At 40.2% G+C, this 13,955-nt stretch overlaps 1 protein-coding gene across 2 annotated transcripts; it reads right to left on the reverse strand.

Annotated features, from left to right (window-relative positions):
• Window positions 1-632: 632 nt before the first annotated feature.
• LOC139947951 (uncharacterized) lies at window positions 633-13,700 on the reverse strand. 2 transcript variants are annotated; one of them, XM_071945836.1, is made up of 12 exons: window positions 13,202-13,700; window positions 9,430-9,499; window positions 8,917-9,089; window positions 7,698-7,775; window positions 7,111-7,379; window positions 6,397-6,673; window positions 5,563-5,640; window positions 4,587-4,774; window positions 3,897-3,986; window positions 3,107-3,365; window positions 2,398-2,475; window positions 633-2,031 (listed from the first exon to the last, which is right to left on the reverse strand). In XM_071945836.1, exons 2-12 carry the CDS (start codon window positions 9,489-9,491, stop codon window positions 1,880-1,882), a joined length of 1,704 nt encoding a protein of 567 aa, XP_071801937.1. In that variant the 5' UTR covers window positions 9,492-9,499; window positions 13,202-13,700; the 3' UTR covers window positions 633-1,879. The 2 variants fall into 2 exon arrangements, with proteins under 2 accessions (XP_071801937.1, XP_071801938.1); XM_071945837.1 differs by lacking the exon at window positions 13,202-13,700 and adding an exon at window positions 11,425-11,514.
• Window positions 13,701-13,955: the final 255 nt, after the last annotated feature.

A 13,955-nucleotide genomic window follows, 5' to 3' on the forward strand; every position in this document is an offset into this window, starting at 1 on the left:
AGTAACTGGGTGCTGTTGATAGTATAAACATTGTGAGAAACGGCTCCCTCTGAAGTGACGTAGTTTTCGAGAAAGAAGTAACTTTCCACAAATTTGATTAAGACACCTCAGATTAAGAATTTGAGGTCTCGAAATCAAGCATCTGAAAGCACACAACCTCTGGTGACAAGGGTGTTTTTTCTTTCATTCATATCTCGCAACTTCGACGACCCAATTGAGTTCCAATTATTATAGGTTGGTAATTTTATGCATTATGTTGAGATACACCAAGTGAGAAGACTGGTCTTTGACAATTACCAATAGTGTCCAATGTCTTTTAGCAAGACACAACCATCATTGCTGCGTCCTTCGGCTGGGACGTAGCTGTTGTTTCTGACTGCGAGATCTTACACCACTTGGAATTTAGCTTCTTGACTCCAATCTTATTTTAGATCTCTCTTTTATTTTTGTCTGCTTAGATTAACTCTTTCCCCCTCCATCTTCTGTGCCGACTATTTCGCTTATCTATTTAGTGCTTTGTGTGTACATTGTACATTATGTTGTATTTAAAGAAGAGTATGAAATAAATGGAAATTATATACAGTTTTTGAAAATAAAATCACCCATAGCAATTTCGTGTAATACAAATTCATTCATTCATTCATTCATCATTGGTTTATTTTATAAACTTACAAATCGCGGCATCAGCCGAAATGCAATAAAATTTACTATAACAGTATTTAAAAATATATATGATAAAATCAACATTAATTTGTGTAAAACAAAATCAAAACCCGGGACAACGTTTGAAACACTTAATACTCGTTATAGTTTGGGACCAGGGTTGGGCCCAATTTGCACAGAGCTGCTCATTGGTCAATGGTTACTGTGCGATTTTTCATTGTATAGCGCTGCTAACTGTAAGCACACTGTAAAAGGCATGCTTACCTTCCGGTGTTTACTGTATGAAAATAAGCAATGTCCCAATATATACTGGCCGCATATTGTTTTTGCTAACCTTTGAAATTCGCTTACACATTTTGTTTTCGGCTGCGAAGAGACGATAAAACAAGCGTCACAGCGCCCCTGTTATAAACTGCGAGCAATATATCATTCAAGAGGGCGCTATTTCGGATTCCTGGGCAGACCCCCCTTCTCCTAACAATTGTTGTATCTAAACAGTAATCATTATTGACTTATGGAATGTTGTTTGAAATGAAGTAAAATAGACATTTTCATACGTCTATCAGATTAAAAAGCAACTAAAAGGGAATATTTGGATACAAAACTTCTACACAAAATAATTCACAAACATAAAGCTGGCTCTTAAAACAGTTGATCTGCGAGACTAATTATTATGATTCCAGTTACTTTATCTATCTTTTTAGATACTGTAACTGAATGATTTCACGGAAACAAAATAATTCATAATTTGCAGGTTTGTGATTTCAGATTTCAGAATATACAACTAATTGTCTGTTTTCATTACAGGCCTACGAGGTTTGTTTGTTTGTTTGGTTGTTGGGGTGCTTGCTTGTTTGAAGACACTGAACACTTTTGGTTACTATACTCAAAATAATTGTTAGCATAAAAACTTACTTGGTATTGAGCAATTGATAGATGTTGATATTATAAAACATTGTGGATAACGGCTTCCTCTGAAGTAACGTAAACTTTTAGAAAGCAACAAGGGTGATTTTTCTTACATTAGTCTCTTGCAACTTCGATGGCTGCAATGGAGTCAAAGTTTTCACAGGTTTGTAATTGTGTGCATATGTTGGGAAACACCAAGTGAGAATACTGGTCTTTCACAAAAAACCAAAGGTGTCCAATGCCTTTAACTCATACTATCGGTGGATGATAACTTTGTTCGATGACCTATTGACCTCAGAGGTCAACTTTATTTCTCCTTCGACACTTGACTTTCGAACTGTCCCATGACGTTTCCTGGAGGGCGGTAGAAGCCGACCAGGATGACTTTGCCTTCCTTGGTGATCGCCTTTCCAATACCCATCTCCTTGGTGTCCTTCCAGACCATCTGGGTAAAGTGGCCTAAGTAAGAATGAACAAAGTTAGTCATGTGAATTACACTTGAGGAATGGGGAGTAAACCACAATAACCTGTGTGCTTTGCAAGACACCTGTAGCCATGATACTTCGTCCTTTGCATGGGACATAGATCCGTTGGTCCCGTGTGATATGTAACGCACGTAAAATAACCTAGTGCACTTATCGAAAAGAAAAGGGGTTCCTGGTTTGATTGGCAGCATATTGCGCCACAGCACATTGTAAAATGTTGTTATGTGAAAGGAGTAAGTCTTATTAGGATCGTGACTCTGCAATATTGTCTTGTGCATTCTGTAATGTACTGTTCAGGATGGAAATAAATGTTACTAGTTTAGTAATATTGAATCCTCACCTGCCCCTGATGTAAAACCAGGTTTCTTGAAGTTGTACTTGCTGACTTGTCGATACCACATTTCAGATGTTTCGTCACCTGATGAATAATGCAACAAAGAATTATAATAATTTATATAAAAGTAGGGACTCGTATTAAAAGTACGGTGTAATGTGATGGTTTTAAAGGGACACGTTGCCTTGTATTGGGCGCTTTGGGCTAATAAAAGCGTTTTCATGAAATGAAATCTGGAAAGAAGAATAATAATGATCCACACAAGAATGCCTCAAAATTGTGGCGTTTTGATAATAATCCACACAATGTGCCTCAAAATAATTGTGGGGTTTTCCATTTTACTTAATGACTTAGCATGGTCCACCATTTTGTCAACAATTTGGTTCAACAAAATGGCGGACCTGGCCAACAGCTAGAAAGGAAATCTGCGGGGTCCGTTTTATGGAGGCGAAAAATAGATAACAAACCTTAAGAAATTAATGTTTCAATCTTTCAGGTAACTTTGTTTACCCAAGGGTATGAATGGGTACCTGCGATGGTAGAGGTTGATATTGTGTATGAAAAAGCCTTTGGAGTGCTACGGTTGCCCATGTTGTATACTCCCCAGGGAGCTAAGAAAGATTAGGGGGATTTCAATGGCCCAATGACCAGGGCACTATTTGTAAAGCGCATTACGGTTTAAAATGCGCTAAAGGAAATAGTTATTATTTATTACCTGAAAACGCTGTACTAGCGCTTGAGTAATGCATAGCGATGTTTTCACCAACATCTGATTGGTCACTATTCTTAAACTCGTCCTTCTCGGCTAGATGTGCTGCCCAGTCTTGCGCCCTCTTTGTCAGCTCAGAAGACCGCTTCAAGTTGGCAGCACCGTGACGTGACCGGTATTTGTTGTGTGAGTCCAGAGCGTCTTGTTGGAACTTTCTCAGATCAGAAGGTGACAGGTCGGGACCTTTAAGTTTGATTGCGCCCATCTAAAGGGAAAGTAAGTTGGTAACATCAAGCTTTAAGAGGAACCTGACCATTTTGTTGGTTTTCATGGATACAGATACTTCAAAATTTTATTAGACTGGTCCCCTGTCTTTATCTGCACAGGCCATGATCTTACAGGCCCAATGATTTCATTGGATAATCTTGCAGTGACGTAAGGCTTATCTTATCTTCTTAATTGGTCCGAGGTGATGTATTTTGGTCAGCTCGCACTTTCGATCGTCTCCGTGCAGTGTGTGCATGTTTGTATAACCTACATGCAAGTAATGTTCTATCTACTATGTGAATATGTTGGCCTGCGGGTTGAATTGACTGCAAATCTCCGTGTGAAAAGGACTCAAGGTCGAAGGTACATCTGGCAGCGTCCTGCCAGGTGTTCAAGGCAGGATCTGGCGTTTTTCACGAGCCTCGAGGCGTGACGTCAGATGTTCAGGCCAGTACTTTGTCGCCTACGGAATTCAAGTAGAGGGCGCTGTTAAAGAAAAGCAGATTCGATACAACTCGTTTAGACTTACCTGTCGAATTGCAGTGTTCATGTTTCTATCAGGCACAGTCTTAGGGTGGTCATCAACTACGAAATGAGTTTTGCGATCGACACGTGTCACCTGCAATAAGTTGAAAGTCATTGTTTGTATCAGTGATAGTATGTGAGGTCAAGCACTGACGCCACGCACAGCTGACAGCTGCCAAGTTTAAATAACATTCACTACTGGATCTTGCCATAATATGAGGCACCTTATACATGCAATTTAAAACGGAACACTTTTTAGCAAAGGAGTACTTTTTCAAACACCCCAAAGTTTTGTTTTATTTTTAGACATGTAAGAAATATACAATGATCATAAGTTGGACAGGGGTTGTCAAGGTTATACAAACGTATTAAAAGAAATTAATTCGTGAGATGTTAACAACCAGACCCAACCAGACCCCTCCAAGAAACTACAACAGTGGACATATGAAACTTGGTAGACTTGGTTCCAAGTCTTTGATCGTGGCTTTTAGTCGTCATGATAGCCGCTACGAACATCGCCCTCTTGTAATGAACCTCCGTCATTCAGCCAACGATCAAACGACTAGATTGCGAGTTAGGGCGCGTGACAGCTAATAATGTGGGGCGTTTTTCGTGGCTGATGAGATGCAGAAGAATAACCGCGATCTAAGACTTGAAATCAAGTCTAATGAAACGGTAGCTGTCAAACGCTTACCTTGGACGAGGGAGCTGCACTAGGCGGTCTGTAGCCGTCAATCCTGGGGAACACATTCGACTCGTACCGCCCAACAACATTACCCGGCGGTCGGAACTGTGCAACGACCAGCACTTTACCAGTTTTAGTTATGGCCTTACCGATGCCAAATTCCTTCGAACCTCTCCAAATCATCTGAGTAAAATGACCTGTAAATAAAAGACAAGCACGATAAAGTATTGGCACCGGTTCTTAGTTTAGCTTTACAGTAATTCTCAAGACAGGATGGATCACGCACAGTTCAGATTACATGTATATGCTTGGTGCAAGACTAGCATGCAGCCGATTTCACGAAACGCTAAGATTAATCGTACCTCGAGTTAGGACGAGTATATCGTCCTAACTTAGGATTGAATTGGTCTGCATGCTTCAGTGCAGGGTTGGGACTCATCCTAAGTCCTAAGATAGTCTTAAGTTAGGAAGAATTTGGTGAAATCGACGGCTGGACATCTAACTCACACTTCGAGGTTCGTGACTAACGCTAGATACCGGCCTTGCCCTCCCGCCAGACGTACCTTTGACTTTTCAGCCACTTCCCACGGAGATTTGCAGTTAATTCAATTTGTACAGTACATGTACGCAGTTATAGTGAATTATTAGCACTGTTACCATAAACACAATGCACGCGGTGCTTGCAGACGATCGAGTGCAATTGCTATCAAACTACATTACCACTCAAAAACACAGATATGGAAAGCTTACGTCACTGCACGTTTATCCAATGAAGTCATTGTATCCAATAAAATCATTGTGCCTGTAAAACCAATTCCTGTCTGTATCCTTACAGTTTTCGATTTGTTTACAATTATCACCGCGAGAGGGCGCTGCCAACCACAAACTACTCTCATAACACCAAGACGAAGTTTGGTTGTGTCTTCGGTACTTTTAAGAAGACATTCTTTAAACAAATACATGTAAGAAAAAAATGGCCTCTAACCTGTGCCACTGCTGTATCCTGCATTCCTGTAGTCATACAAACTGGCCTCGCTGTACCACTGGTCACAAGCTTGTTTTCCTGTTGTAAAAAATAGCAGAGTTTGTTGACGGAGTTTAAACTTAATTAAAGGTTAAAATGAGTTTGGACAAGTACAGTCTACAATTTGTAGATCTTCCTATCAATCAATCTCCATTACATACAATTATCTAGATTTGTAACACTTCATGTCGTGAGGTATTTTCTGAATCTGAATTGTTATATAGTCGGCAAAACATCCAAATAGAAACATCACACCAACTTTGTTTTGTTTAGTAGAGAAGACAATGAAGAAATTTCAGTTTTAGACGTGGGAAGAAAACCCCTGTATAGGGAAAACCCACGCAGTCAGGTAGGGACTGAAAAACCAGTTCACATGCAAGGCTCCGGTCCGGGTACCGACCCGGGGTCTACAGAGGTGAAAGGCAGGGACAGAAACCACTGAGCCAACCTGACAGTAATATTTAACTTCTAAAAGTTACAATGGTGTGCCATTAACGGAGGTCTGTTTTGAATCAGAATGTGTCCAATCCTGGGCCCAATTTCATAGAGGTGCTTAGCACACAAATTTGCTTAGCATGAAATTTCTTTCTTGATAAAAACAGGATTACAAACCAAATTTTCAATTGTTGCATATTGCTTGTAACAGGTATCCAGCTGTAAATCACGTGGAAATTTGGATGGTAATCCTGTTTTTATCAAGGCAAAAATTTCATGCTAAGCAAATTTGTGTGCTTAGCAGCTCTATGAAATTGGGCCTATGTGTCATAATTTCCATTATGAGTCACTTGAACTTACCTGAATATGCAGTAGTAGCTGATGAATAATGCATAGCCACATTCTCTCCAATATCCTTGCTCTTGCTGTGTTCAAATAAGTCTTTCTTGGCAAGATGCTCTGCCCAATCTTGTGCAGCCTTGCATAAGTCACCTGACAGTTCCAACGAATCAACGTCGTGCTTAGATCGATAGTCGTTAGTGACAGAGTGGGCTTCCTTTTGGAATTGTTTCAGTTCGGATTTGGATACTTTGGTGTCGATCTTGTCTCCGCTTGTCCCATTCTTTTTGAGACGGAACTGGAAAAAAAAAGTAAAACTAAAGTTGTGATGTTTTCCCGATGATGGTTTGTAGCGGTTACGACGTCCTGATCATAGAGATGTAAGTTTGCTACGAGTTGACTTTTTGTATTTATTCACTTTCGAGGTTTGTTTTTAAGACAAATTAATCTTGAAACATCACAATGCCGGACGGCCTCTTTAAGGTGGTGGCTACACTTACTGACTTGGGCTGTCGACCCAAATCAACTGTCAGTGTCTCCAGAAGCAAGTTGCCGCCTACTCCTGTGGCTAGGCTGAAACGGGGTTACCCCCTTCACAGTCCATAAGGATGTAGGCATGGGTCATCCACATAGGAGCCTGGCTGGTCGAGCAGTATGCACCAGTCCACCTTCCCAACTACTTAAACATCTGACGATGCAAGTAGTAAAGGTTCCTCTTCGTCACCTCGTACCCACCTTGTTTCCCTTCTCATCGTCACTACTACTTGAACTACTACTAGAGCTGGTCGACCCCCTCCTCTTTCCGAAAAATCCCTTTTTCTTCTTCTTATCTTCTTTTACTTTAGACATCTTAGAATTTGGAGGTAAGACATTCTCAGGAAACCGACCCATCACATTTCCTGGTGGTCTGTAGTTGGCTACCACGAAGACTCTGCCGTTTCCTGCAATGGCTTTAGCAATGCCCAGCTCCTTGGTATCTTTCCATATAACCTGGGTAAAATGACCTGTCAGTAGAACAAGAGTTTACAGATGAGTAACTTCTTGACACAAGACTAAACTTTGTCATGGAGTATATTAGAGAGCTAAATGGGTGTGAATAGGAATTGGTCTGGCAGCCAGGGTACTCCTTAGTATACCTTTTCATACAACCCTATAGTAAAATGCATGAAACAATAATAGTCCACTGTTTGAAATAAAGAATTACATGCAGATAACAGGTGTGAGTTGCCAGACAAAAAGGATGTTTTTATTATGGCCTCTTTCTTTAATGGAGCTTTCCTATCAAGAGAAGTTTGAGAAAATAACTATGTGGGGAAGCTTACCTGTACCGGAGTGAAATCCAGGTCTGCTGAAACTGTAATCCTTCACCTCGGAATACCAGTCATCAGTTGCCTCCTGACCTGACCAATTGGGAGAAGGTTTTTAAAATGTGATAACCTCTGTTTTCTGAAAACATCACTACTCTTACTTTGCTAAGTCCTACGCGCCTCATCCAAAAACGCTAGGGTGTGCCTACGTATGCACATGCGCATTGGAACATTATACGTGACCTTATAATAATAACCTTCGGTCACCTTTTTCTATTCACGAAAGATTACATTTTCCTTATTTTTTTCAGACAACATTTGCATCTGATTGACACTCTGAAGGCAGACCAATTCAACATGAGAGATTTGACCTCTGAACAAGACAACCTGGACAAGGTCAACAGCAAGAGGGCGCTACTCACACATCAACTATAAACAGCAAGTCAAAGGTCAGTCATCTTCAGTTTGTCCTGAATTTATTCAAAATTGCTTAAAATTTTCCCTTTTTTGAGACTTCTTGAAATGCTTCAAGATGCTTTTAAAGGCCTGAGTGGACTTCCAATGATAATAAAGATCTATTTTGTGTAAATCCATTGCAAATAATCGTTTTCATTCTTTGCATTGTACTAAAAAAAACTTGTCTCGATTGCAAAAGGCCTAACATTGGTTTGACAGTAAGGAAGTGTCATCTTAACACCCTAATATGGTGTAAACTTTGACTCTCTCTAGAATTCGGTATCTTTATGTGACACCACCCCCGTGGTTGTCAACTTCAACACCCCAGTTTTTTGCATTGTTGTGGTAGTGGGAGGGCTTGTGTTGCCCCCTTCGTATGCATTTTGGTTTAATTCCAAAAGTCTTTAAGGTACAACTGTCCGCCGGAGATTCTCTCCTCATAATGGGAAATTGTGTTGAAGTAGACTGGTCCCCTGTCTTTATCCACAAGGATAAAGACAGGTGTAGTTTCTTTTCAGGCTAAGGTTTAAGAAGGATGTTTCAAAAGAGGGCGCTATCGGAAGCAGTTTGGTCACAGCTCGCTGTATAGACATTTTCGCAAATACCATTGCGCAAGCGCAGACTGTTGAATGAGGTGCATCGTGGGATAGATATGGATCAAATTTTGATCACCAGCTAGACCACAATGCACCTTATTCCAAGCTTTACGCGCGCGCCCCAGTATTTGCGAAAAGGTCTATGGAGGAACAGAATCTCCCGCCATAAAGCATTATCTTACCTGAAAATTCAGTCCCAGCGGATGAGTATTTCATGGCGATATTCTCACCATATTCCTGCTGTTTACTGTGTACCATTGTATTGGTGGCGGCCAGGTGATCGGCCCACTGCTGGGCATGCGCAGTGAGGTCCTTGTTGAGTTTGAGGGGCGGGGCGCCATGATTCTCTCGTAATCTACGAAGCGATGGAGAGATTGGTTGGGGACAGTAAATAAATATGCGGAATATAAAATAATATAGGAAGATGATCGTCGAAAAGTTGATTTGTAAGCCACCGGTTCTTTTCAGAACCGACACTACTCAAAAAGTTTCCATATGGTGTTACCACAACCCTCGTCTATATTAGGGATTCAATTGTATGCAGAATATGACATCATTTTAGGAGACTGAGGTTAACCACAAAATTAACAAATAACCAAATTAACAAATTGTCTTACAATGACTCATAATCGATTGTTCAATCGCATTTCTGCATCTCAAACGAAATCTTTTAAAAACATTTAAAAAAAACTTACTTGTCATGAGCCAAGAGGGCGTCCTTCTGAAATGCCTTGACATCGTATTTCTGCCTTGACATGGCTAGAACTGCAGATTGGAATTACAAATACATTATATTAATTTCTCATATTTTGTTAAACAAACTATTCAGACAGGGTGCTTTGGGTTTCCCAGATGATTGTAGTACAAAAAAAGTGATATCATGGGATCATGATATCTTTCCCTGCCTTTCACCTCTGTGGACCCCGGTTCGATTCCCACCTCAGAACGGAACCTTGAATGTGGATTGAGATGTCAGTCCCAGTCCCTACCTGACTGCATGGGTCTTTCCCATTGGGATTTTCCTCCCACATCTAAAAACTGAGCATTTCTTCTCGTTTTCAACTCATCCTGATTCCTGCTGTTGGATGTGTAATCGAATAAATAAATAAATAACAAATAAATTGTGTCACAATCATGACGTGTGTGCAAAGGTATTACAGTCAAATCAGACCAATTAATCAAATCAGTGGATACCAATCATCAATTAATCAAATAATAGGTCAGTAACTCAACACCGAATACCACTCCTGGTTACTGAATTCTTAACAATCATCCACTGTCCAAGTGTAAACATTCTATAAACAAGATGCGAATAATGGACAAAGTTCATGTTGATATAATCGCACTTGACATTCCGTACTGGCACAGTTAAGTCCACAACTTCAGCAAACTAGGCTATGGTTTGCTGACGAGGTTAAGTCCGCAATTTCAGCCAACCAGTACCTGGAATGGCTATAAACATTTGTGTTAAAACCCTTGTGGCGTAGCAATCTTTATCCCAACACTGGAAGGTTCAAATATTTACCTCTAAAATATTTATAAGATTTTCTGTGTATTTCCCAATAATTGTTCAGTCCAAATGACTTCTTAACATGCCAAGCTGTTATCTAGGATGAGTTAAGCCTCATTTGTTTTTGTTTGGTTAATTAATTAGTTGTATTTTAATCAGTGGTTGGAACATACGGCCCCATTCGGCAGAGAGTTTGATTTGGTTAGGTCTGTATTTGAAAACGACATTAAACCATTTGACTGCAAAATTACAATACACAACTCAGATAATGTGCAGCGGCTTAGCCTAGTATGATATTAGATGACTTACACCAATAAAATCTACAATGATTTGTGTGAGTATACACCAACTTAAGTTGAAGAATCCAGTTTGTTAAGAACCAATTTTGTTAAGGGGATACACCAGACAAACGTCTCGTTTTGGCTGTACCCTCAGCGCATAAAGATGTCTGTATAACACAACAAAAAGAATATTGTTTCTCAAAGTGCAGGTAAAGCACACTAACTATTTGAGACCCCGTACAAACGTTTAAAGCCATTGGACCCTTTCGGTACAGAAAAAAAAAAGAAAAAAAAATTCACAGATTTACAAAAAACTTACAGGGTTTACAGAAGGTAGTGGTGAGATACTTCTCTTGAAATACTATTCCATGAAATGCTTTACTTTTTGAGAAAAGAGTAAAACAATATCAATTCTCGTTAACGAGAATTTAAACACATGTCATGACACGGCGAAACGCGCGGATACAAGGGTGGGTTTTCCCGTTATTAAGTTTCTCCCGACTCCGATGACCGATTAAGCCCAAATTTTCACAGGTTTGTTATTTGATATATAAGTTGTGATACACGAAGTGTGGGCCTTGGACAATACTGTTTACCGAAAGGGTCTAATGGCTTTAAGACAAAAACAATTGAGAAACACAAATTGTAAATTTGTCTCTAATCGTCAGCAAAAATGTAGCGCGTCTTCACCAGATTGAAAAAAAAAAACGAAACAATCTAACCGAACAACAATAACTATTCAAAAATTATGTTATAGTGTTTTTTTCTTGAAATGTGCCCTCAGAATTCAACTACATTTCTATAGTGAAACTTTCAGAATACATCGAAGCAAGTAAGCTTTACTTTTTATCCTTGTTTGAAACCCACATCGAGAAAAAAAGAAATGCGGCTATACATACCAAGTTAAGCAGACCAAAAAATAAGAAGAGAATTCTTCCAGAAATTCCAACTGTTCGATCAAATTATTGATGCGTGTGTTCGAGTTCCTAGCTCTCTGAAAAGTGTGCGATATCAAATAATGCCCACCTTGTTGTGGTCGTATATTGACCACAAGTAAATACTCTAGTAGATTTGTGTGAATATTACTGGTCATAATAACTCATCACGTAGGTGGTACACTGGCTGTAATGTTTACCTACATAACTTAAGCTGTCATAAACTCTGTACCCAACCCTTTGACCAACAACAAATTCCACAGGCCTGGTTCCATACAAAGGCACATTGTAAGCTGACTGACTTGTGTGAATGAAGTAATTAATTGAATTGTAGAGTCGAGGATCAGATCTTATAGCTTTGTACTTGACATGCAGCCACCCAACCCAGAATCCACCAAAAACAGCTTTGCTAAAAGGTTCCAGGCCTGACACACTTCATGGAGGCAACGAATGCGATTGTCTCCATGCCCCCTGGTTATTGCCTTGGTGCCCTTGAAATGCTCAAGTAGAATTGTACAGTTACCTCATAACGTGTCCTTTGCCCATAAGAAAATGCCTTGGTGACCTTGTCGTAAAACAAACGAAGCATACAGGCCTAAGTTTGATTCATTTTTTTTGTTTTTTTTTATAATAATTTGTTGTTTGGAATGATTTGCTCCGCAAACTCACAGGCATGTTCAAGAGGTATTTTTACAAGATTACAATTCACATCCTTATAACTGGATGCCCAATATAAAAACTCCTTATACATCAATTACATGCTAGAAATGGATGAGGATTTTATTGGGCATGTAGAGAGGAGACCCCCCCCCCCCCCGTCAGAACGTCATTACATGACAACGCAAATACAACAGGTTGTTAAACAGCGAAGGTTTCATTTTACTGCCTATTTAATTACCACCCCCATCGGTGTAATGTTGGGTGTGCCACGGCCATGACGTCATACTATGACACAGAACTGTGGACCCCCTTTATAGGAATAATAAGGAAGTCGCGGCATAATGTTAACTGCGGAACTTTTTATGGTAAACTTTTCTAGTCTATGAACTATAGTTGTTAGGCACGAGTTCTAGATGTGAGGCATCGCACATACTTGTCGGTTTGGCTAAAGCTCTATGTTTTTGACACCCATGTGTGTCTTCATTGTTACGTGCTCCCCCACCCCCTCCCCTCTTCCTGATGGTATTGGGTGCTTTTTATCTCAAGGATGTCGATACCCCCCACCCCTCTCATCCTTTGTCTCATTCTGGGCGGACACAATTGCATTGTGCAGCAGCGTCCAAGCGGACACGATTGCATATGTAAAACCGTCCGGCGGACATTATATGCAATAATGTCCTCCGGATAGTATTGCATAGTGGACATAATTGCCTGCGGACACCGGCATCAAAGACCTTTGATCTTAGTGATTTAGATATAGATATCTAGATACGCATGTCAATTGCGGACTTGAGAGCAGTGTACTGTATTTGGGCAGCAGGCTCATGTCACTGCACGTATATCAAAATCCAATGGAATCACTGGATCTAGCGGCAGGGACCTGTCTTTATCCTTGGAGATAAAGACAGGGGCCAAGTCTAGTAAATCCCCGGTCCATATAGCGCAGCACAGTGAAGAGGGAGTTTGTTTATCAACAATAATAAGGGCTTAGTAACCTCGTACTCATATAGTGTTTTAAATTAAATACTTGATGGGGAAGAAGGGGTTTCCCCAATTACAGAGCGATGAGGTGTTTCCTTACCTTGGTTTGTGTCCTCCAACCAGAGAGTCAAGTTAGTTATGTGTCTCACGTAGTCATACCCCTTCTTCAAGGCACACAAAGTACTTTTTTTAAAAGGCCGTAAGCGAAATTACATGACGCCTGACGAAAATATATGGCATTACTTTTACAGGTTGTGTCTGCTAGAATTGTGCCCATACTTGCTTTCCATTCATGACTTTATGAATGGTAAAAAGCGATCAAACTTTCACACCCAGTTTTCTGCACACATTAATTGCTTACGACCTCGGTAGCTTTCTGTCACGTCCTTCGTCCGGGCACACGACGACGACGTGTCACTTAGATGGTGTATCGAAACACACGACGATATTTATGTCAAAAGTATGCAATGAAATCATCTTCGGCCGTGATCCTTGCGCAAGTTTAACAGCTTGAGACGATAAAGTTCGTATATCCATGACCCATTTTGAGCAACCATGTTCTGCAAGTGTTTGCATTAGATCACTGCTTTGAAGGTCCAGTGAACACTCGTCCTTGGCAGATGATACAAGTCTCTTTCTTGATTGTGCTAGGCTGGTGAGGGTAATCCCCTATTGTTGTGTTGTGGTGCTTTTGTTTAGTTATTGATCCAGAACTGTTAGTTGTCACCAAGGTACTTTTGACGTGCGATGACAAGACAAAGTTAATTTTTTAATTCTTGACTTGTAGTGATGTAATTCAAGTTTTTAAACTATAATGTTTAACGTTAGCGAGAATAGTCAGCTACATTATACTA

This window comes from Asterias amurensis, chromosome 15, assembly GCF_032118995.1.
Source record: "Asterias amurensis chromosome 15, ASM3211899v1".
In the NCBI taxonomy this organism is placed as follows: Eukaryota; Metazoa; Echinodermata; class Asteroidea; order Forcipulatida; family Asteriidae; genus Asterias; species Asterias amurensis.